Below are 22,344 nucleotides of genomic sequence, written 5' to 3'. Positions count from 1 at the left end.
CACAGGCAATAAAGTAAAGTGCATGCCGTATATGATACACACAACAGCAGTGCCAAATCCTCTCTCGGGCATCAATCAGGCGGCGGCTCTTCGCACAGTGAAGCGGAATGACTGTAATGGCCATCCCACATCGCCACGCTGACCCTTTCCAGCCACTTAAATGATGGTCAGCGCTACAGCACACCCTCAGATAGATTATTCCCTCACTTCAATGGACACAGAGTCACTACAGCCCCCTTTTTCACAGCTTTATCCTCAATCATTTCACTCCAATCTGCAGCACAGTGATGATGGCCATGCATCAGAGGAGCTAACAGGATGACACCAAGGGGAAGCGGCCATTGTTACGGCATCACCATAACCACTATCAGCGGCGGTCGTCTCGCAGAGTAATGCAGTGTCTGGGTTATTACCCAGCAGGCAGATGCTGGATGGTGGTGATGGTTTGGGTTATGCTGCGTAAAGGGATAACTGTCTGTTATAATAGTGCTGTGAAAGTTTACGACTCTCAAACGTTAGAGTTGTAAACTACCTTTTTTTCACTGTGAGCTGCTTAACCGTAATCTTTAAACACTCCCTCATCAGAAGCAAGTTGCATTTCAGAGTGCAGAAAAGGGTTTAAGGGTATGTTAACGGGAAGTAAACATTTTGCTCCCAGAACATTTCCCAATGGGCTGCAAATAGATCATTTTATCACTGATCAGCACTTGCTCTAGGTGATATCTTTACCAATCCATATTGCATACTATAAAATTCACAACATACTAACTGGCATAGTATATTAGGAGTTAGTATACAAAATATCAACATGAATAGTAGGCTACTCGCACTTTATAGACATTGGTTGTCGATTTGACAGTTATTCCAAAATACAATTCTCCAATGAATCTAACATTTTGTTTTCCAAGATTAGTTTGGAAGTGCATGTGCTTCAATCGAACACTCGTTTAAACACAATAAAACCTTATAATAAGTATATAGATTGGATTTATGACATTTGTGGAAGAGTCTACAGCCTTGTCAGCTTGTTAGTCAACTTTAAAAAAACTGAAACGTTGACTTTAAATAAATATATTTTGTCAACTGATTTAACATAACTAATTGAAAGCAATAATATTAAGTTAAAATGAAATAATATGTTAAACTTAATATCATTGCTTTCAATTGACCTAATACAGTTATGTGCATGATATCTGTTGAAATAATGCATGTATTTAAAGTTAACATTTCATTTTTTTCAGTGCAGAAGGAATAAAGAGTTTTAAATGTTTTGTATTGTTAGTAGTACATTTTGAAATGCGTAAGTACCTTTTAAAAAATACGAAATAAAAATGATATTTTCATCCATTTTCCTTCCTCCTGCTCTTCCGTCCACCTTTCCCTATTATTATTTTAGGGCACCTCCCCTCTTTCTTTCTTTTATATTCTTTCATCACTTCTCCTTCACTAATTTTGCTGAACAAGCACTGACTTCAGAGACTGATCCATGAATATCCGACGTGACACATTCCCATCAAATGGCTGGAATTCGACTTGAAGATTTTTATACCAATTCTAGCCCGGGGGGATATATTGAGGAATGTCAAGCAAGCTGGTAATGTTTTTCCATTCCTTTCTGGTTGAAAAGAAACCAAAGAAAAAGTTTGAGAGATATTGCGTTTTCTTTTTGCTGTCTGTCTCACTGCTGAAGGCCACGCTCGTCTCTAACCTCTCATTTTGCACAAAGGTAATGTCACTCCCTCAACTTGCTCATTAAGTACTGTTTGGTACAGAGTTACCTTGAAAAATGTCGTACTTATGCTACATAATAGGCTGATGAATCACATGCTGTATTGTACTATACACAGACAGCTCTTCCCACAATGTGAGACGGTAATGATCCATCGACAGGCTGAGATGCGACAGGTAATTCCAGACACCATCAATCCAAAGAACTTTAGCAGGAAAAGAATAACTTGGAAGTGTAATTAAGGAGGTTTATGCGTACTGTATAGAAAGGAAGTATTTTATATGGTGGAACCTGTTTTTTTAGTGAGCATTAGAATGATAAAAAAATGCAGAAAGAGGTAATATAGTTGCTTCTTTTACACAATCTATTCAAATTGAGGAACAAACACTACCAGAAGCTCCCCTAATAAATATGATTTATCTTGTGACTAGTCTAATAAAAAAGACGTGATTGAGTTGCGTTATGGCACTATTGCACTAGGGACTATAAATACAATAAAATGAAATGAAATCTCTCTCTTTACTTTATAAAATGTGAGAATGAAATGCTGTAATAAAAGCCAACACACTGTTATGGTAAAAAAAAAAAAACTGCAACGAGGTCCTTTTCTCGTAGTGTGTCATAATTCTGTTAAGACATTATGTAAGAGGCCAGCTATTTATTTATATATTAATTCTATATATGTTGGGTATATTGCATATCATTTATTTATTCAAATAAATTGAATGTAGGTTAAGATTGAATATTCAAAGCATTCTACCTGGTATGCAATTCCCTCCTCCTGTATACATTCACAAAGTCAAGAGTTATTTTAACACATTTAATTATATAATAGGCTTACTCATTTATAACCATATAATACCATCATTCATTTAAGGATGATTATATTAGGCGGATCTCTTCAGATGCATTGTGTAATCCACTTTACATACCCTCCCTCCATCAACAGGTGGTCTATTATCATTATATAGGGGTGGCTGGGCAATGTGGGGAGAATCAGTGCTTCCACATGCAGCCCCTTACAATAGGAAGGACTCCTCACATTCCCATGCATCTAAACACTGGCTGTTCATTGATGGTGAAACCGCCCTTCCTTCTACTGCTAAACCTCAGCACAGCCTTATCTTATCTGCGAGGACACGGGCACAATTTTTAATCATAACCTGACCTCACAAATCCGTGTGTAGTCCTCCTGTAATGTGGGGCGTTCGTGGCACACATACTACTAATCCCTGGATCCTCAGAGAAGGACCATGATGATTTCTGGGACGGTGTTGCCAGGGGGAAGGTGGCGACTTGGACCTGTTGGAAATGACAGCTGAAGAAGGCGGATTGAAGCACAGGAATCACAATAACAGTAAACATAGAAGATAGCGGAGAGACTCCCTCGGATCACTGTATAAAGGGTGTGTGTCTGTTTGCGATACTTGGCAGCTTTAGCCTGATAGCTAATCGTTGCACTGTGATCCGCTACTCGCAAGCTAACGAGTGCATGTGGGTGCAAGCGTGTGTGTGGCTATAGATTTTTAGTGTGAATGTGAGTTTGTATACGGGGGTGTGAGCTCGCATTTTCACTCTCCCCACCTGTCATGTTAGCTAGCATGCTAATTTGATAAAGCTACTTAGCTAATAAAAGAAATTAGCTGACTGTGGGCGAGGTACCAAACCGACCCTATTACTGGAAGTCCAATGGTGTGCTTATACAGTTATACAGCAGTCATATGGACCTAGCTAACGCTGCCCACGCTATTTTGCTGTTTATCACGAATTATTAATTAGCTAGCTAATGTTAGACAGCAGGTTGGCTAATTTGCTGTGCTATTAGCTTAGCGGCTAGGAGCTTGCTCGCTAATTGACCTAGTTTGGTAGGGCAGAGGCCATGACATTCCACTCTCCACTGAACTGTGTTTACATTACAAGTTTTTAACTTGTTACTAACAAGACACGGCATTTAATACAACTAGTTAAACATGTAATAACTCAATAAGCGTAACGCCCTTTCCACTTTACGCTAATTCCTTCAAGAAATATGCTGTCCCCTTAACAGGCTACATGTTAGCCATTTCTTAAGCACGACCAACTCTTACTATTTGACATGCTGGCTATGATACAATGAACGATACAATATATGTCTTAAAGGCATTAACTATTTACAAAAAGTATTTTATCAGGTTAGAAGCATGTAGTAAGGGAATCATACATATTATTAATCATGTTATAAGTGCATTTGTGGGCTGTTAGAATATTAAACATTTGCATCAGGTTTAATGACTGGATGTTAATCAAAGCTGTAATTGCTACAGCATATTTGTTTGCCACTAAAATGTAATTTCAGTTCTTCCCTGATGTCATGTGTTTCTCCAGCCTCAAAGTCTCATGATTCACAAGGGGCTTTTGAAAACAAGGCCAGCATTATATGGAAATAACACAAAGCCTTAAGAACTAAATCAGTCTAAAAAATACAGTTAGCTGAACATTGTGAAAACAGGTCAAACAAAGACCTGTGTTTTGTTCAAGGGTGCTAAATAGTTAGCTTCAAATCCAAAAGTTGTTATTGGCACTGTGACAGCATAGTTTATTTGAGTTGGCAATGAACATAGGGCTGTTGTGATAATAAAAAACCCCAATCTAGCTAACCAAACAACTGATATATTATCTCTACCCTACAGAGTTGTAGACATGGAGTCCCTGATGAGTGCGGTGGCCCCGCGCTCCCCCGCCCCCGCCAAGAAGCTGTCAGAGGTCGACTTCCGGTCGGGGGCCACCTTGGAGCAGTTGTCAGCGCAGGTGTCCGAGCTGGTGGTACTTGAGCAGGGAGAGTTCGGAGACCAGACTGCCTTAGAGGTCCACACCGCCAAGGACTTTATCTTCAACATGCTCGGTATGTCTGCAAAAAATGCTCTCCATTCACCACAAAATAATTGTAACACCTACTTCCTTACTTAGCTGTTGACCATTTGGTGTTGGAATCACAATCTTTACTTGCCATCTGGGATAAACGTGCAGAAATATGTCACATTGTTTTTTAGAAAAAAAAATCTATTCTCCTAATTGTCACAGATGAATCTCCTTATTATGCGCTTGTCTCTGTCGGTGTCTATTTTTGCCCCTCGTTCTCTTAGTATGCACAGGTTTATATTTTTTAAGTGTGTATATAAAAAAATAGCGTATATTATCTACTTTTTGCCCTTTATTTACCCAGGGTAGTTCTGGGATAGCAATGAGTAATCATTCCCAGCAGCAACGCCTTGCTCCCCAGTTGGCTATTTAACATGCATTAACATGTAACAAGCTGGGCTTGCACTCAGCACATTTTATGTGACATCAATACAATCTAAAGGAACAAATTGTATGGCTAAATCCATATCATGTCGAACACGTAGTTGTCATGATACTAAAATGTATAACTTAAATCTAAATTGAGAAAACATTTTATGAATGAATTTATTATGAATACAACAAGGCTTTAACATGATACTAAGTTTTATTTTCTTGGCCAGTAGCATAGAACAGCAGAAATGAAACGTTAACAATGTTTAAACTTTCTTAAATGTAACAAAACTATATTATTCTTGAGGTAGTTCACTGCATTAAAGATCCTTTTGTATTCAAAAGGCAAACAAGAACATTTTTGACAGTTGAATCTGTTTTGAATATCCACTCTCAGACAGAAATGGGCAAGAACCAACAGGACTAAGGACAAGGACAGCAGAATATTTATTTATTTATGGTTGCTTTTGATTTATTTCTGTCTGTAGAAATGTGACATTCAATTTTAGCCAAAGGAGAAAAAGCAACACAATCTCATTTAAACATGATGGGACACGCTTCTGTTTTGCACGCACGTTTTATGACTCAGGTTGTGAGACGGCATGTGTGACAAACACGATCAACACTGTATTCTTAGAATGTGTTGAAATGACGCATGTGAAAAGGTGCAATATCTGCCATTTAATCCCCTTGAAGATTATCACATGGTTGTTTTATTTAAGTGCTGAATGCAAAATTAGATATTTGTAATAAGTGGCAATGGGGATACATTCAAGCACATCCATTAGAATCCACACATGCACACCCTGAACTAATGAGAGACGGCTTTGCTAGGTGTGACATGAAGCTGTTTCTAATGTACTGTATTGTATTTTTCAGAAGTGAAATGTCTTTGTTATTCCAATAGGTGGCACTCTCCCCCCTCCCTGCTGTCATCCTCATGTCACCATCAGTCTGTCCATCCTGAAAAGTTTGGTCCATTTTGGTTCTAGTTTCACACTTCATTCACTGTGTATTTGGAATATTATTACGCACAATCACAGTCAAACTAGTATATTACATTGGTTGAGACACAGCTCCTGTAGGATTCAAAATAGCCTCATCAAACAAGTATTTTATGTATTTCCCAGTGGATGAAGTAGCCTGTCTCTTATTTTATTGTAACACCATTACTGTACATGCAGAGATTATTTTTCTGCGTAAACTAGTTTTTTGGTCTTTTAGATTTGTCATGTTGCCAGTTGAGCTGCCTCTTTGTCTTCTCCCACTTTCACTCTCAGTTAAGAGTCTCCTTTTTATTTTTACTCTAAGAGGCTCCCTCTCCTGCATAATCACCAATGGTTTGCTGGTATTTCTTACACCCCGTGCCTCACCGCTCGCTGTGACAGCTCTGACTGTGAGAAGAAAAAAGAGAGACGCTTTGGATTCTAGGAATATAAAGTTTAGTATGCGTTGGTAGCTGCATTAGGAGCATCTCAATGCTCTGCAGAGGATGAAAGGCAGCACTTAAATGAAGCACTGAAAAGCAAATATCATCCTTTAGATGCAGGGACCTTGTTACCGGCCTTCTGGATGAGCTTTATCATGTGGCAGTTAAAGTTTGTGTGCATGGATGCTGTCGCGATTTGCTGTTTTTGCTAAGTTTGATAAAGTTACCGTTGCAGTAGGATCCCCACTGTGCTTTGTGCACTGTCAGGAAAAAGGATAGAGAAAAGATATTACATGTAAATACACCCGGTGAGTTTCTTCACAGTGTGACTGATCTAAATATAAACTCTTATTTACCGTGCCTTTCGGTAAACACTGTTGAACCTTCGGGCAGGCAAGGTGGGGGGGCCAAAGTATCTATGTTTTGAAAAAGTCTGATGAAGGCAGAAATAGATCTAGAGTGCCGTTGAAGCAGAAGATATATTGCTTTGCCTAAACCCAACTTCTTGTCAAAATGTGTTGGTCAGCTAAGTTCAGGGAATGTCATCTCTGTTCCTTTTTGTCCAGATTTTGAAATGTTTCTCTGAGACTGCAGAATAACCTATTGTCTGTTGATATTTTGTGACAAGAAATGAGTTTATCTCTTTATGCAGTGCACCAAATCTTCCTTTTGTCCTCCAGTGACCTCACATTCTTGCCTTCCTGTTTGTCTTCTTACATCAGCCCTTTTGTTTTCCACTACTCCCCGCACTTAGCACTGTTCAAACATAAATGTGCATCACACTAAACAGGCCCTCAGTGAAGGTGTTTCAATAGGGAAGGGGGATCAGTTTTTTTGTTCTTCTTCCAAGTCAGGAGATTCAAAAGTTCACCTTGAGCTGTAACAAAAACTGAAAAACAAAACAAAGCCTATCTGCGCGTGTTTCTTGGTGTGTGAGTGATGGTGCATGACAGCCTGCAAATGAATAATTCCCAATAAAATCCCAAGATCTTTTCGGCATTGTTGTGGCTCATAACATTTCACAGTTGTTCCAAAACAGAGGGATACAAATTCCAAACTTTTCTCACCCCAAATGTCCTAAATCCTGACTTTTCCATTGGACAGGGTTCCTTAAACTCAAATGTTATCTAGGTTGGTAGGTCCTATAAATAAGGCTTACATTTTTTTTACATATTTGTCTGAGATTATGCAGAACTTAATCACAAAAAAAGGCCTAAAATTGGTCTTAAATTATATTCTTAGTGCCATTAATAAAGTGTTGAATCTTACTCGCCTTAGGCTGTAGGAAACCTTCATAGGATGTTATATTCAGTGCCATACACACAAGTGAGTAAAACTTTTCCATGAGACGTTAAGGCTTTTAATACTGGCTGCTTTTATAAGATACTAAATATCTCCTCCCAAACGTTCTAACCTTTCCATGGCTGCTCAGACTTTAAGCAAAGTCATGTATATTTTATTTCGGGGAATAAGAAATCCCGGGAATACCAGCTGACTCAGTTTTGTTTTTCTAGCTCAGGACCCAAAATTGATGCTTTGGCTGACTAATTCTCTGCTAATGCCATTTTAGATTTGAGAGGCAGCCAATCCAGATCCATGGCAGTGCAACAGTAGATGAAATATTGTGTTTGATTAGTTGACACACACACACACACACACACACACACACACACACACACACACACGGACGGACGGACGGACACACACACACACACACACACACACACACACACACACACACACACACACACACGGACGGACGGACACACACACACACACACACACACACACACACACACACACACACACACACACGGACGGACGGACGGACGGACACACACACACACACACACACACACACGGACGGACGGACGGACGGACGGACGGACGGACGGACGGACGGACGGACGGACGGACGGACGGACGGACGGACGGACGGACGGACGGACGGACGGACGGACGGACGGACGGACGGACGGACGGACGGACGGACGGACGGACGGACGGACGGACAGACAGACAGACAGACAGACAGACAGACAGACAGACAGACAGACAGACAGACAGACAGACAGACAGACAGACAGACAGACAGACAGACAGACAGACAGACAGACAGACAGACAGACAGACAGACAGACAGACAGACAGACAGACAGACAGACAGACAGACAGACAGACAGACAGACAGACAGACAGACAGACAGACAGACAGACAGACAGACAGACAGACAGACAGACAGACAGAGCCATGCCAAGCAGCACATATGAGATGCGACTTTCCTGCCATAAACGACAGTCATTGTTCCTCACTGTCTCAGCATTTTTTGGCAGCATTAAGCCGTAATTGTCGGACAGCTGGCACATCAGTGAAAATGAATGCAAAACACAATTTAGATGATGTTAATTTAGCTCAGCTCGCAACCTCTCTTACATAATGCTCTGTAACAAATCAAACTGTCTGTCATTTAAACACAGTAGAGTGTCCTGTGACTGAACATGGCCTCATCCATTAAGCCTTTCATAGTATCTAATTAAATACGACTTACATCATTTGGCATGTTCTCTAAGCAGTGTTTTGACACCGCATGTCATATTATCTACTGTGGTGTTCGTTTTAATAAGCACAGCTGACATAGTGATTTTTTTCCTCTTTCGTAATCACACTTGAAGTATTCCTGAGGCAAAGAGGGAGGAATAATTTGGTCTGTGGCTGTCAAATGATAACATAATTATATGCGAAGGCTGTGGCTGCCTGAGTTGCCGGGGAAAAAAAATTAAAAAGTGAATGTTCGCAGCACACCTCGCCACTTTCAGTTATTTTTATCAAGGGATTTTAGGGCACAAACAGACATTCCCCTATTTCCTTCAAATCAGATAAGTGAAGTTTCTGAAAACTTCAAATAACATTTTTATAAATGCTGGGCGAACTAAAGGACAAAGCGAGTGTTTGTGACGCACAATTTTTTGTAACGTGCAGATATGTTCTTCAGATTAAAACAGGGGACCCAGTAAAGCTTTAACATGATTCTGTGCTTATTTTATTCTCTACTTTAAACAGTTTAAAGGGCTGTTTATAGGCATGGGCAAATGTTTAGACAATGGGGCCCTGGTCAAAGACATGCATCACCTTTTGCTACATAGGATCATGCCAGACTTTATACTTACTTAGCTGCTTTTTGTTGTGGTTTTGTTTCTCTTGGTGATAATTTGTTGTCTTTTTTGTAGTTTTTTTGTGCCACTTTGTAATTCTAATGGTTGTTTTGTAGATTTGTTTTTATATTGGTTTGCTGGTCTTTGTTGTGTTTTAGTGTCCCTTTGTGGTCATTTTGTGGAAGTTTTGGCCCTTTAAATTGCTATTTAGAGTCTTTTCGCAGTTTTTATGCTCTAATTTTGTATTTTTTAAAGTTTCATTTTGGTCATTTTAAATCGTTTTCTGGTTGGGACGTGTCTCTTCAAGTGAAAGACAGGGGGTGCCTGTGCCGGTAGGCCAATTCAGTATTCCATCCATATTAATATGCAAAACTACTGTAACTGATTCCGTTAAAAGTATTTTGTAATGGCATAAGTAGGACTGCTTCTGATAATGTAATGGGGGCTCATTACTTTATATGAGACTTTCTCTCCTCCTTAATAGCATATCAAGGGATCAGTTTTGCATGGCTTCACAAGCAACTAGGCTGCTCTAAAATGTCAAAGTTCACCTGCAGTTTTTCCTTTAGCAATAATTGCCTGTCATTCAGCAGGACATGGCATCAAAGTGTACCTGGCATCAAAGCAGCAATGAAGAGCTGGAAGACCCTGACAGCTTCCTGCATCCTCCCTCTGCAGGTGGTGTGTCTTTTATCCCTCTGAGCGACTGTTTGTATTTAACACACACCTGGCTCAGTGGTTTAAACCCATCCCGCCAAGTGAGATTAAAATGGAACTTCTCCATTTCATCTCTAAAAAGGGCCTATTTTTTAACTAATCTCCTGCCTTGATATGAATTCATAAACAGCGAGTGGCGGGATTAATCTGCTATAAGCGTGCGAGGTGAGGCTGCAAGAAGCACTGATAACATCCGGGCGAGACTTCATTTGTCGGGAGTCTATTGTTACGGATTGAGATGCTCCTTTCGGGATGAGGCTGCCTTTTAAGATTAGTGTTATGACACGATCCACAGCTGAATTGGAGTTTTATTGTCTGAAATAACAGAAAGGTCGCATAGAGGAGCAACAGAAATTATGAATATCATTCAGACTCAGACAAATTCCTTTTTAATCATTAGCCCTTTGGTAATTAATTTCAACTTACATTTTCAAAGGATTTGTTGAACATTTCAGAATGATATTGCTTTCTTTTCAAGACTTGTATGACAATACAGGAGACAGTCAAGGGACAGTTAGCTAACTTAGTAAAAAGACGCAAAGCCCTCCATAGTGTGACCAGGGCTGCCACTCACGTATTGAGCGTGAGAGTCACGCAATTAACCCATACTATCTCACGCACTCACGCCACACTTTACTTTCCTCACGCTACATTTTTGTCCAAAATAAATGTATATAAAAATATAATGAAGGAACAGCAAACCGAGCGGTCTACGAAATGAGACGGTCTTCTGGCTTAGTTCAGTAAAGTTGGAACGATATTGGGAGATTCTGATTTCACGGATCAATAACTCATGAACAAAACGTTATTCAAACACAAATGAAGTAATGACACATTACATTGGTCTCTATTTGCAGCCGGAGAAGAAACGAGTGCTCAGGGACCGTCTGCAAAGTGCAACTCCGAAAAAAGAGAATACAATAATATTCAATCACTATTATAAAGCGTATTACTACAAAAGTCACTACACACATCAATAGTCTCCTTTGTGTCATACTACAGCAAGAAGTTTGGAAGAATATGCTTTTTAATAATTGTGGGGAATATTTATAATGTAAATCTTCAATAAATATGGCATCATCTTAAATAACTTTACTATTATACAGTATATTTCTACCAAACTCACTATTTGCATTGTTGTTGTTAGCATCTGGTTAGCTAGCTGCGCTAACAGATATTATAAGCTGTTTCTAAAACAAGGAGAGGGAGAGCTCTGTCCTGTCAGACAGAAAGATAACTACAGCTCAGTGAGGTAAGGGACTCTGTTTAGATCTTATCTCAGTGGGTCTCAAACGGTTTGATCACCATTTATGAGAATAAATGAAAAACAGTTATGAAATGTACTATGACAGTAAAACAAGAATACAGTTTAAAAGGGGAGTGATTTGTAAAATATCCATAAAAAAAAAGAAAATCTGTTTACAATTCTGTTTCATATGGGTGTTGAGAGATGTATCCTTAAATTCATTTTGCTCTCAAAATGCACCAGGTTGATGCATTTAACTTCAATATTTAAAAAAAAAATCTTCCCCCGGACCCCCCGGAGGTGAGGACCCCCCCACTTATTAAATAGCACTTTACCTCTGCTTACACCTATATGCCATTTTATATGCTGTGAAGTGATTATCAAGCCTTCATTGTAAGAGTCGCGGGTACACTGTGTATGTGCGTATTCCACTGGAGCGCCCGGTACATTAATGGGAAACCCTAGTTTGTACATGTTCTATACATTTGTAACACTGACAGCTCTCCCTCTCCTTGTTTTAGAAACAGCTTATAATATCTGTTAGCGCAGCTAGCTAACCAGATGCTAACGTTTCTTTTTTCGGTTCACCAAAAAAAATCTCACTCCAGGCTGAACTCAAATGCTGGCAGCCCTGGTGTGACTAATCCTGGTCAGAAAGTAGTCCAGTGCATCACCTTGTCCATAAAACATAAAAAACGTTGTCCTTTGATGAAAAAAAGCTCATATATTGGCAAGCTATCTAGATTTGCTTTTTCAAAGAGCTAGGCTAATGGTTTCCTCGTTTTATGCCAAGCTACGCTAACAGATAGCTAGTTGAAGCTTTGTTTTTGTTTTTTGAGACCTAAGAATGCATCTTTTAAGAAGTAGTTCGGAGCATAACTTTGTCCATAAAACATAAAAAAAACCTTGTCTTGTGATCTAAGAAATGCTAGATAAAGCTCTTTTATTGGTGAGCTTTAGAGGTTTACTATCCAGATTTACTTTTTCAAAGAGCTAAGCTAATGGTATTCCCGGTTTTATGCTCAGCTAAGCTAACCCGATAGCAGGTTGTAGCTTTATTTTTAGCATAGAGACATGAGTATGCATCTTTTTATGTAACTCAGAACGTAATCAAACAAATATTAAACTAGTTTTTAACATGTTGGTATTCCTCACTTATGGATCTACGTTAATGTAAGACAAGTCAACTGTCTTCAGACAAATAAATGTTAAAAATAATTGCAAAATAAAGCGATAATTGGCTTTTCCTGCATAACCAGTTTTGGCTCCTCTCTTTCTCACCTCCAGCAACAGCATATAGAAGTCACCAGCTTATTTAGAGGAATCCCATTTTCCATGGAGATTTACAGAGCTATTGTTGGAGTCCATCAAACAAGAGGTGTGTGGGAGAAACCTCTCATTCTGGCTGTGATGAAATAAGGGGTTTTTCCCATGATGCCGCTGCTCTGCTTCAGGGGGATTTCTCAGCAGTGCTTTGCAGAAGGTCTTATACTTTACTTGTAAATACAGATGCAACTATTAATCCATTATTTTCTCCCATTTTGAGGAGGCCCTGCTTGGTATAAATGCTCTCGGACCAGATTTCCCGTTTATCTTTGTCAAAGAAAAATGTTTCTTGTCCTCCTTTTTTGCTTCTAGTCTTCAAAATAGCTTCTACCAACCCTTATCCAAACTAAATATGCATACAGATATCTAGACTTGAGTTTATTTCTGCATTACTTTCATTGTAAGAATTCAAATTCAGAAATGAAGGTGCAGTGCAGAGGTCGGCAGCGGCTGCAGATCTGTGCTGTTGGTTTATGCTAATTTAAGTTTTTTTTCCTAGCCTCATTTCCTGGTGCAAGTCATTTTCAGACTCTAGCAACAAAATATTGTGCCTTCATTACAGCATACATAATTTATGCCCTTGAGAAATTGTGTTAGTATTGAAATTTGAATATACTGCCATAGATGTAGGTAGGCTGTGCTGTTACCAAACATTGAGTAACCAATAGCCATCAAATAGTGCTTCACAGACCTGAAATTGGGTGTATTCTGAGAATAGCTCTGATCGGAAAACGTCCCTCTAATGGAAATCTACATTCAAAGACATTTTTTATAGGATTACGTTTAATCCGTGGCTGTGAAACCAGCCTAGACTGTCTCCATTCCAGCTCTATTCTCAGACTGTGAGTCTCCAGGCATATATGATGGAGTGTGTGTGTGTGTGTGTGTGTGTGTGTGTGTGTGTGTGTGTGTGTGTGTGTGTGTGTGTGTGTGTGTGTGTGTGTGTGTGTGTGTGTGTGTGTGTGTGTGTGTGTGTGTGTGTGTGTGTGTGTGTGTGTGTGTGTGTGTGTGTGTGTGTGTGTGTGTGTGTGTGTGTGTGTGTGTGTGTGTGTGTGTGTGTGTGTGTGTGTGTGTGTGTGTGTGTGTGTGTGTGTGTGTGTGTGTGTGTGTGTGTGTGTGTGTGTGTGTGTGTGTGTGTGTGTGTGTGTACGCTGGCGGGTGCCCAGTAAAGCACTGTCGGTTTGAGAGTTTGGATTAAAAAAGCAGATTGTGTTCCTTGGAACAACCTCAAACTTCTGGCAGCCAGTGTTTCAGATTAAAGAAGCCTCACTAATTGATACAGTTTTTCCTCTCTAACTGGAGCCCTTGCCCGGAGAGATAATAAGCTCTTTCTTTGTTTTTTTCCCCAATTTATCAGTGACAGATAAAACCAAACAAATCAGAGGAGCCGCAGCTTCAAACTTGTTGCCCTTTGGCTGGTGTCTGATTCTTTCCCCCTTCCAACACGCTCTTTTCCTCACTCTTCCTGGCTTTGATCTGCCCATAAAGTCTTACTCCCCTCCCCTCTTCCCGAAGAGACTTCAAATTGATCGCTCATAATTTGTTCTGCAAATCTAATGCACAAACACTCACCTCAGATTTAGTGTGAGCTATAGTATGAAGCACTTTTTGCCATCACACAACTCTACTGTGATTACCTTAGACATCACACCAAATGATGTTACAGCAATCTGTAGTGCTGTGTTTTTGCCATCACATGACCTTCATTCAGACCTGTTTAATAAGTAAAAACGGGGAAGTGGGACTCTTCGCCAATCAATATCAGAGAGGGGGCTGCACACTTTTTGAATTGTAATCCTAGTTCAGACATCACTTGAAGAACTTCGGCCAGGCAGGATACATGTACAGTGTTTTAATTCAATAAAAAATGTCTTAACCTGCTAGATTAGATAAGATTGCATATATGTTATAGCTATAGGGTTTGGCTTTTTCATCCAGGCTCTTTCAAAAGTACCAAAAAGCATAATCTCTTTTTGTCTAATTTAGCCACTATCTGCCATGCGAAGAAAAATAAAGGCTTAACAATTCAAGAGTTGGGGTCGATTTGTTTTCGTAAAACCAATACAATATACAAAGAACGGTTCTATCTCACACAGGCTCCGCCCTCTACTGGACTCTATGGGTACTACTCTCATCAATGATATGTGAGCGTTCACACACTGAAGTTGTACAAACGTAGCCGGCCAATCAGGGCGAGCCTACCTGAATGCGCGCGCAGCTCACAGTATATAAGGCTGGCTACGCCTCCTGACTGTCATCCTTTTCTCTTCAGCGAGCAGGCCAACACCTGACAGAGAAAAGTAAAACGTTTGAAAGAAGAATAAATAATTTATCGTACCATCATGGAGTCGCCACTTCTAGAGACCCGGGCCTGTCCTTCGTGTCCTGGCTTAATTGCGGGCGCCGATCCACACCATCTCTGCTGCGAGTGTTTGGGGACCAGGATATGGCCGAGGCGGTGCCATTCACGTTCGCCATTCCAGCGGGGCAGATGGCTCCGTTTGCCGGGGAGGAGGATGATGAGGACTTCTCGTTGTCGGGCACTTCCGGGTCCTGCGTCCATGAAAGTCCACCGCCCAGGTCTGTCGAAGCGTGTAGGGCTACCGCTCCCCCACCACTGCCGGCGAAACCGGTGAGCCGCCTCCGCCAGGGGTTCTGCGGCCGGTTCGCCCGGTGCAGCCAGCCTTCGTTTCGCCCCCAAACATGTGCTGGTAAGGAGCGACAACTGCACCACAGTGGCTTACATCAACAGGCAGGGTGGAGTCCGCTCCGCCGTCTTGTTGAGCACAGAGGAGAACCTTTGGTTGTGGGCCTCAGAGAATGTTTTTATCTCTAAAAGCCCCCCACATTCCGGCTATCCTATTTACAAGCTCTACGCCTTTCCACCGCTGCGTCTCATGCCCCACTCCTAGAGGGGGTGAGACGAGAACAGTTGTCGGTCATTCTGGTAGGCCCAGGTCGCAACTCTGCGCCGTGGTACACAGAAGTGACACAGATGATGGTGGGCCAGCCCTGGACAGTTCCTCAGTTCCGGGGGCGCTGTCTCAGGAAGCGGGTGCATTAGGGGCGTTACCCACTCTGGGCCAACCTCTCCAGGCTTGACAAGTCTGACAAAGTTATACAGACTATCCAGACAACAAGGGCGTGATCCACCACAGCCTGTTACAGGATGAAGTGGTTGGGATTCCTACAGTCACTGGAACTGGTACAGCCGGGCGATTGGTTCACAAACCATCGACCTGAGGGACGCTTACTTTCATGTCGAAATTGCTAGAAAGCCAAAACACAGGAAGTATTTGCGTTTTGCCGTCCAGGGGATAGCCTATGAGTACAACAGACTACCGTTCGGCTACTCCCTGTCCCCACGCATGTTCAGCAAATGTGTGGCCACAGCGCTTCACAGCATGAGGGTTTTTATTTTATCTCAACAACCTCATAGTCATGGCTAGGTCCAGGGAATGGGGCGATGTTCCACACAGCCCAATTGCTATTACACCTAACCAAGTTGGGGGGTTGCGGTCAATTGGAAGAAGAGCAGTCCCATACCTCACCAGCAGGTGGGGTATCTGGGGATTTTGCTCAATGCAGCATCCATCGAGAGCGAGGGGTACGCCCCCATCGCGAGCGAGGTGTACTCCCCATCGAGAAGGAGGGTAGGCTATGTGCCACTACGTGCCACTGGGGAGATTCCCAGTCGATCGCGAGATGTGTCTAAAAATAGAACAACAATATTCAGTTTTATCGTTAATGTCCTATAACATAATCTTCCTGTGCCAGAATAATGCACTTGAACGCATCAAAGCTTTGTGATTGGCCGGCGTGACCCCATGTGTCGGGGCGTGGCTGGTGGGCAGTGGGCACTATTTCGCTGACGTTGTCCCTGTCAACAGGAGTGACAGTCCGCACACACACAAGACCGCAATTATGGCAGAAGCAAAAAAGCCCAAAATATATAATTTTCACCCAGAGTGGAAGGATGATTATGTTTGTATTTATTCCAATTCAAAGTCCATCTGTCTCATCTGCAATAGAGCGTGGCTTTATCAAAGAAGGGTAATTTAGGAGCGGCATTTCAAAACAGTGCACAGAAGCTACGAGACGGAATTCCCTCCTAATTCTGCCCTACGCTCCCAAAAGGGGAGGGACCTGAAAGGACAGCTAAATGCACAGCAGTCCATTTTCACCCGGCCCAACAACAAGAGCAAGGCTGCTACCATAGCATCTTATCGTGTCAGCCACGTTCTTGCGAAACACATTAAGTCTTTCAAAGACGGCGAAGTTGTGAAAGAAGCATTCCTGGAGGCTGTCGACGCGCTTTTTGATATAATAAAAACTCAAGTTAGATACCGTTATTAATCAGCTGTACGTTTTAGTTTGTTTGAACTTATTAATTATAATTATTGTACATAATGGTATAAGAATGCAAACTTAAATTGATTATAGTCTATTATCAATTCAGGTTAAGAATGTTGCTTGCATCCTATTTTAAAGGCATTTCTTTTTATACTCTACTAAAATGCAACAAAAAAAGGGTTTGATTCTATTAATTTTGTCTTTTTATTGCACTTTGGCAGCAGATTCCTGTGCAGCTTCAGATCTGAGTTGTCTTATTAGCAAGCCTAATTTATACTTTTGTAGCAACACTATTTTTATATCATGGCAAAGAAAGTGTTCAGAGTCTTTTCTTTTCTTTTTCTCCACGGTCTCAACCGGGTGATAGGAAGTTGGGGTGCGATGGCTGTTAACCAAAGGCCGCCAGGGGCAGTGTGGTGGGTCGATGTTGTGGGACGACAGGGCGTTTATCTATCGGGGCTCCACCCACTGTACCCATAGAGTCCAGTAGAGGACGGAGTCTGTGTGAGATAGAACGGTGTGTTACGTATTGTAACCCTAGTTCTATAAGCACAGGCGGAGCCCTCTACCTAGGGGCCCTGTCTTTCATATGCCGCTCGCTGAAGAGGGTGTAGGACAGGGATCGGCCACCCGCGGCCCTCGAGCCGCATGCGGCCCTTTAAGCCCTCTGCTCTGGCTCCCTTGAGCTTAGACAAAAATAATAAGGAAATAAAATAAAAGTATTTGTAGGACTATTTATATTTTCTTGCATGGTTGAAAAGGTTTCGTATCTTGTATTTTGAGGTGATACTGTGTAAATAAAAAACAAAACGGTTTTAATTAGGTCAACTAAAATATGCGTCACATCCTGCTAAGGTCCCGCGCTAGCGCCTTTTCTTGCAGGCGAATAACCTGACCCCCGGCTCGATGAGCGAACTATGGATAAATCAAAGAAAAGAAAAGTATCGGAGGAACACAGGATTTAATTCTGCGTGGACAGAGTTATATATTTTCACAGCAAACGATGCTGGCTTACCGGTATGTTTGATATGTAGAGAGAAGTTGTCAACGGTGCTGCAGCTGCAGCCTTTACATATCGATGAACAACACGGGATCTTCAGTCATAATTCAATGGGTTATGTAATTTATTTCAGAAAACACTTTTTGTTATATTCCATGGAATGCTCTTAACGTCCCGATAGCAATGAATATATTACATGCTTTGACAATAAATACATTAAAAAATGTATCTCTGGAAGCGGTAGCGCTGTAAAAAGCACGACCAATCATTTTAGCCGGCCCGGCTAAAATAACTGGATGGCCTACCTGCCTGTCAGCCTTCCATCTGTGCACAAGCTTATCTCGTGCCCTCATTGGTCATGTGCGCGTTCGTGTGTGTTTGAGGAGGGAAGGAAGGAAGTCTGAAGGAAGGGGCAGATTTTTTCCGGTTCTGTACTTTCAAATTCTAGCGCACTCGAGCTGGTTTCTCCATTCTTACCTACCCTACCTTTAACTCTTTTTAGGGTGAAGCTATATGTTTTATTTATTTCAAAGTGGGCCCATTTTAATTATATTTGTTTTCCTTCAAATGTGCAGAGGACTCCCCAAGTGCTGTGTTTAATTTATTTTAAAGTAGGCCTGTGTATTATTTTGAATTCTCCTTATAGGAGTTATTTGTTTCTTATTAGAGATTAACAGTTTTATATAATGTAATAAATAGCCTAATAAATGCAAAAGAACTGTAGTTTTTGTCTGATATAACTATAAATACAACTTTATAAGCTATGAAATATGTTTTGCGGCTCCAGACAAAACATTTTTTGGGAAAAAGGAGCAAAATGGCTCTTTAGGTCAAAAAGGTTGCAGAGCCCTGGTGTAGGATGACAGTCAGGAGGCGTAGCCGCCTTTATATACTGTGAGCTGCGCGTGCATTCAGGTAGGCTCGCCCTGATTGGCCGGCTATGTTTGTACAACTTTAGTGTGTGAACGCTCGCGTGTCATTGATGAGAGTAGTACCCATAGAGTCCAGTAGAGGGCTCCGCCTGTGCTAATACGTAACCCACCGTTACCTCCAGATGACTGCAAAAATGCTAACTCATTCTCAGAGTTTTAGGACTCATTCCTGCAGTCTATATTTGATAATGGAGCTTTCGGAGATGTCTTCAGATAGTTCAGGTTGGGGAATTTTAGGAAAGACTGAGATTGAAAGTCTAGTTAGTCAGGAGATGACTGGAGCCGTACAGGGAGATTCTGCTAACACATTTGAAAATCCAAAGATACTTACTTTTTTCTTTTTCTTCTACTCTTCGACTTCCACCCCAGTGGTCGCCTTAAATAAGGCCCTTTCATTTTGCACCTTCTCAAAGCAAAGCACCAGAGAGATCTTCGTGAGCTCATTTGAGTTTGACGTTTCAGTCCCTGGAATATTTCCCTCAAACTTTCATTTAAAAAATAACTGTTCTACCTTTATTGATACACTGAAGGAAACGAATGCATGGGTGGGGATGCTGCTCTTGAGCATAATGTGTTGGATATAAAATCTAAAATAAACTAAAATATCTTTCTAAATGTAACATCTTCACACTTTAAATTGCCACTTTTTGAGTATCTGTGGTCTTTTCCTTTTCTCTGGAGTCACAATTTCAAGTCCAACACGCTTAGGTACACGCACATGCCACCACATGAAAACATGCCACTAAGGTTGTGTGCTCATGTAATTGGATAAGAGGAATCATGTGGAGCTTTGTGCCCCGAGGCATGACCTACAGGCCCGGTCTGATGCCCCTGTTTCAGCTGTCTGCAGCCACTTAACCGCCCTGGAGGGACTCGAGCTCAGGATCTGTCCCCTGCGGTGGGTTTTTAAGTGTCCACGCTCCTCCTTTGACCTACAGTAGCTGGCAGTTAGCTTGAAACCAGCACAGGTTTTTGGTGGCAGGATCAAGTTGTTCTTTAAAGCTGGAAAAATATAATTTACTCCAGAACTGCGGCTCCCATGGGCCCAGAGCGTGGGAAGTTTACAACACAGCTAAGTAGCCATAAAGGGATTTGGAGGGTGAGTTTCTCCCCTATAAACTGTTTAGAGAGGAGAGTAAGGAATACCTTTTAAGCAGTATATAGTAAAACGATCATTGCTTGTATGCCTTGCCCAATCAGACTTCCTCAGTGTTGGGCAAGTTACTTCCAAAATGTAATATATTACATATTACTTTTTACTCTCTTTCGAAAGTAATAAGTGACGTTACAATATTACTGTCTCTGAAATGTAATGAGTTACACTACTTTAGTTACTTTTTAGTTACTTTCACCAAAATAACCGCAAAAGAATAGCTAGGTATTTTAAATGCTAAAATGTAGTTTAGTGCAGCTCATTATGCATCCAGTGAAGGGCGATGTGGTATAGCATAACAACTGTGTAGGCCCTTAAGGCTACTAACAACTTGTATTACAGGGCTTAGTTGAATACTCGATTCTGATTGTAAATTCTTTACATGTGACACGTTGTTAATACAGCAGTACAGACCGCTGACAAGGACTATAATGAAGGTTAACATATTGTAAATCAAGGCAAATATTATTTAAACCATGCTCATGGTTTGAAATGGCAAACATTGAAAGGCAAAAGTATTATTAAAACCATGTAGCCTACCACATCATCACCTTGGTCCTATCATATACGCTGGGAAGAGAATATTTACTGTGCTTGAAAACTGGTATCACATCATCATGTGAGGTTGAATTTGTGACCTGGAGAACATTTCAGCAGCAACATCAGCTCGTTGATAATAAGCTTGGGATAAGAGATATTTTTGTAGCCATTCGTGGTGAAGGCATCTGTTCTATTTTATGCATTATTTTTGACCCAACATTTCTACAGGCATGTCAGAATATGATACTATTTTCACATGAATATTCTAGCCATTGTCTATTTTTATACGACAAGCTGCAAAATGACCGCCTTACCCCACTGTACAGGCGGGTAGTTGTTTAGATATACCTGGTACCTGCGGGCCGCAGAGGGGCGGCGTAGTTCGGGCGACGAAGACTGCTGCTCCGGGGCCGGCGAGTCAGGCGGGAGTAAGCTAGTGTCCACAACGGAGGGTAACGTGATGTCCGCATCTGACCTGTTGCTACTGTCTGCAGTAGATGCAGTGTTGCTGGCGTTTAGTGATGGTTGCTTTAACCATTTTCGTAAAAATAATTATCCACAGATCAGATGTGTGTCACTGCTGTGGAAGCACTTTGGAAATGATGCACGCGCAGCGGATCAGGTCACGCGCACCTGACACAATTTGTTGTTTGTATTTTTCGCAACGTTCTCTTTTTTGAATGGTTGCATAACGTTCAACTTCCCCCAAGATCTCGACGCGAAGCCTGAAGGGTAAACACCAGGTTTACTAACCTACCCGCACAATTTGTCCGGTGTCGGAATGTCTCGCTATGTTAGTACATTCTTAAAAAACAAAACACCATTTAATTTCGGGTTAAAATGTGTTGTAACTGTGTTACTGAGCATTGTAACGGGTAATATATTACCCACATTTCATTAGTAATGCGTTACATTACTTCGTTACAGCAAAAAGTAATATATTACTGTAACTCCATTACTTTTGTAACACGTTACACCCAACACTGGACTTCCTCAACAACTAACTCAAGAAGCTACAATATGAACACAGGAAATCTCCTTTAAGTGATTTCCCATTTCTTGCTAATCTAAAACGGAAACCCCTCGACCAATCATGGTGTAGATGCATGTCGGCAAAGAGCTGAAATGAAGGAGATGTAGGCTAGTTCTCGTTAATGTCTCGCCCAGCAGTCACTGAGAGGGGCTGTTAATTTCACACTCCATCTTGTGTCAATATTAGTGCAGCTCACAATCATAAATATATGCATTACTTCTTAAAACAAACTGAGCTGGAAATGTGTGCGTGCTCCGAGCTTGTCCGTGCATTTGAATATGAAATGCATTTTAATATGCGTGGAAGAGAAAAAACCCATTGGCGGAAATGCATCTCAAAACATACCGACGACTGAATATTAATTGTGCTGATTGTGATTTCGTTTTTTTCTTCACCTGCAACCCTTTAGGATTAGTCCAAAAAGTGGACCAGCGCCTCCCGGTGGCCAACGAGTACCTGCTGC

At 41.3% G+C, this 22,344-nt stretch overlaps 1 protein-coding gene across 1 annotated transcript in view; it reads left to right on the top strand.

Moving 5' to 3' along the window:
• Window positions 1-2,725: 2,725 nt before the first annotated feature.
• The window catches only part of LOC307032852 (nucleotidyltransferase MB21D2-like), a gene marked incomplete at its 3' end in the record, with an annotated part of 30,863 nt that continues 11,244 nt past the window's right edge, over window positions 2,726-22,344 (top strand). Inside the window, exons 1-3 of the mRNA XM_079671132.1 lie at window positions 2,726-3,135; window positions 4,399-4,610; window positions 22,291-22,342. Coding sequence (XP_079527258.1) covers window positions 4,409-4,610; window positions 22,291-22,342 — 254 coding nt within the window. The 5' untranslated portion in view covers window positions 2,726-3,135; window positions 4,399-4,408. The remainder of the gene's footprint in view (window positions 3,136-4,398; window positions 4,611-22,290; window positions 22,343-22,344) is intronic.

The sequence above is a fragment of the Notothenia rossii genome (genome assembly GCF_949606895.1).
Source record: "Notothenia rossii genome assembly, chromosome: 3".
In the NCBI taxonomy this organism is placed as follows: Eukaryota; Metazoa; Chordata; class Actinopteri; order Perciformes; family Nototheniidae; genus Notothenia; species Notothenia rossii.
This window is presented reverse-complemented; position numbering and strand designations above follow the sequence as displayed.